Source organism: Pinus tabuliformis, chromosome 3_1 (genome assembly GCF_031772625.1).
Source record: "Pinus tabuliformis cultivar Carrire ecotype Pingquan chromosome 3_1, CPIR1, whole genome shotgun sequence".
NCBI classification, from domain to species: domain Eukaryota; kingdom Viridiplantae; phylum Streptophyta; class Pinopsida; order Pinales; family Pinaceae; genus Pinus; species Pinus tabuliformis.
In genome coordinates this window covers 802,479,230-802,482,497 of record NC_142301.1, presented here as the reverse complement: position 1 = coordinate 802,482,497, position 3,268 = coordinate 802,479,230, and the positions used below count along the sequence as shown (strand labels likewise).

The following is a 3,268-nucleotide window of genomic DNA, read 5'->3' as shown; positions in this document are numbered from 1 at the left end:
CCATCTAGTGTTTGTGACAAAAAAACAATATTAGTGGATGAAATGTGAACATTTGGTGAGCATAATCAACACATGCCATCTTTTCCAAAATTACTAAGGCTACATTTACATGGTTCTCTTTGCAAACAAAAGCAACAAATGTTTGATAAGCATGTCTCCTGGCAGAATTCTCCAACCTCTCAACAATTTCCATGATTTCATTCAACAAATTGGGATCATCATTACTTACAATGTAAAATGATAATGTTTCGTTATAATTAATGCAACATTTAGCGAATCTCTCTGACAAGACCCTATGGACTGTTTCAAAGTCCCTAGAACATTGATAAGCTTGTCACAAGTTGAAGTGTTATGTCGAACCCTAGTTTTGCTTTCACCCATTGGAAAATCTCAAAGCCAAACTAAGGGAACTCATTGTATACAATACTCCTTTACCATTCGTGGAGTTACCTGAACACCTAATTGAGTAAGGGTTTCTTCCATGTCCACATTTCCCTTTTCAAGCATTTTTCATATTTCCCTTACAACATCCACTGCCTTCCATCATTCTTTTGTTGGTATTTCATCAATGTTGTTAAACTAGTGTAAAGTATCTTCTCCTTTTCACCACATAGGGCTTGTGATTCATGGTTTTCGTCCTACCTTAAGACTACTAATTTTCCTCAAGGATTTCATGGGTGGTGGATGCATTCATTGGGTAAAATTTATGGCTCAAACTAGGTTCTTGGAAACAAGGAAAGCTCTTACCATCTTGGAAAGTTTTGAGTCCAGATTTTGTTTCCAGTCCAGTGATGCTTAGCTCCATTGTCAATTGCGCGACTAGGTTGTTGAAATTGCTTGCCGGCCAGAGACCAATCCTGCATGACACGCGCAAACGTTTTGGGTGTAGAATAGTGAGGAGGGAAATTCATTAAAGATGGAGCATGGCCAACATCTAGTGTGCCTTGACAGATCCAACGGTGGAAAACAAAAGTAATAGTGACAATTGTTTGGTCGAATCAATGGTGGAAAATGAAAGAGTAGACGGTGAACATATTCAAAAAGAAACACCTTCGGTGCAAAAAAGGAAATATATATATATATATATATATATATATATATATATATATATATCTATATATATGGATATATGTATATGTATTAAAATAATTTGTTAAAATAATTTATAAAATTTTATAAGTTAAATAATGAAATAAAATTACGATGAATACTTAAATATGTTGAAATTGTCAACATAATTTAGATGAACTTTTTTTTTTTAATATTTAAACCATACATATCTTTAATATAATTTATTTTAATCAAATTTGTAAAAGCATTAATTTCTATAATTTATTAATCTATAAAAAATTTAAAAATATATATAAAAAAATTATTTCTACAATTTTGGATTGCAGGTTTCTGTGGAGAGGTTTTTGAGAGATTGTATTCGGATAATCCACAGTATTCATCATTTTCTTTTTGTCGACGTTTCGAGCCTAGAGCAAGACTCATCATCAGGACTTTGATATACAGAGAAGAGAAAAAGATCTGAGATAAATAAGGATAGGGTTGACCGTTTAGGGTTTTTTTAGGCCGACCTAGAGATTATATTAATAAACTAATATTTTATTTATTATTTTTAATAATTCAATTAACCCTAAAAACCTAGCCTAAAATTTTTACGGAGAGCAAAGGATTTAATTAGTTTTTAAAGATTCTTTTAATTTTAAATAGCTATTGATTCTTTTTAATAATAATGTATTAATTTTAAATGTATTGTTTTTAAATGTATTATTTTTTATTCTTTTTAAAATAATGTATTAGTTTTATTTAGATTTAAATGGTTAAATTCTTTTTAGATTTAAATGTATTAGTTTTATTGAGATTTAGATTTAAATTCTTTTTAATAATAATGTATTATTTTTAATGTATTAATTTTAAATGTATTATTTTTAATTGTATTATTTTTTATTCTTTTTAAATTAATGTATTAGTTTTATGTGGATTTCAATTGTTAAATTGATTAGTTATATTTCTCTTTAAATTTTTTTATTGATAAGAATTAGGTTTATTTATGAGCTCAATATTTTTTATTTTATATATACTCAGATTCATGTATTGTTAATTTTTAACTTAGATTTATATGCTTTATTAATTAATAAGATTTCTTTTAAAGTTTTATTGTTGAGAATTAGATTTATTTTTAAGCAGGCAGTTCCAGTTTTTACTAATGTCCCATCCCCCATCCCTATTAAGGTTACCAGGATGTTTTATGATTTCAATTGCTTCACGAATTTTACGCTTGAAATGGTGTTCTTCTCTGGCAATGATTCTGGTTTCTTCAAGGCATATGTGATGGTTTGTTTCACCTACATGCTCAGCAAGAGCTGAAGAGCGAGTTCTTTCTTTACGGATATCAGCGCTATGCTCTTTGAGTCTTATCCTTACAGACCTGCCAGTTTCCCCTATATATTGTTTTCCACAAGAGCAGTTTATGATGTAAACTCCTTTCTGCTGAAGTTGATCCTGGCTGTCTTTAACAGACTTCATACCTTGCTTGATAGTTGACAAGGGTTTGAATGAAGTTTTGATGTCTTTTTTCCTGAGAATTTTGGCAATTTTGTCAGTGATACCTTGAATGTATGGAAGGTATGCATTAGAAGTTGAGGGGTCTTTTGTTTTGTTTATATTGTTTCCAGATTTTGCCTTTTTAATGGCTTTGAGGATGCTCTTACTATTGTATCCTAAGCTGGAAAAAGTTCTTTTAAGGTAAGCAATTTCTTCATCAGCGTGGTTGTCATCTGAGATTCTACAAGCTCTAGTGAAGAGTGTCTGCAGTACCCCGGTCTTTTGCGCTGGGTGGTGATGTGAATCAGCATGGAGGTAGTTGTCCGTGTGAGCTTTCTTTCTGAAAACTTTATGGCCTATGGAGCCATCATTGTTTCTAACGAGGAGAATGTCAAGGAAAGGGATGCAGTTATTTTCTTCGATTTCCATTGTAAACTTTATGTCTTTAGATATGCTGTTGAGATGGTTCAAAAAGTTTTTACCCCTCAGTGAAATGTAAATATTTAATTTACTTTTACTGAAGTAATTTGGCAAACTGTGGTCCATAAAAAATACCTGGCATGAATAATAATAATAAACATGATTGTTTATTTTATGCTTAATTTTATTAATTAAAATTGGTTGTGGTTTACCAAAAAATTACTGAAGAGAAAAGATGTTAAGCGAGAGTTTCATTGATCGGATAATTAAAAGCTAATTATTCATCTCCCTAGAGATA

General features: G+C 30.5%; 1 protein-coding gene across 1 annotated transcript; it reads right to left on the bottom strand.

Annotated features, from left to right (window-relative positions):
- Window positions 1-2,160: 2,160 nt before the first annotated feature.
- LOC149189881 (uncharacterized) lies at window positions 2,161-2,979 on the bottom strand. The gene has a single exon (XM_089410369.1). The coding sequence runs from the start codon at window positions 2,977-2,979 to the stop codon at window positions 2,161-2,163; it is 819 nt and encodes a 272-aa protein (XP_089266495.1).
- Window positions 2,980-3,268: the final 289 nt, after the last annotated feature.

What these genes read in the sequence shown, in the direction of transcription:
- LOC149189881 (XM_089410369.1), bottom strand. Translation starts at nt 2,979, where the DNA reads ATGGAAATCGAAGAAAATAACTGCATCCCTTTCCTTGACATTCTCCTC.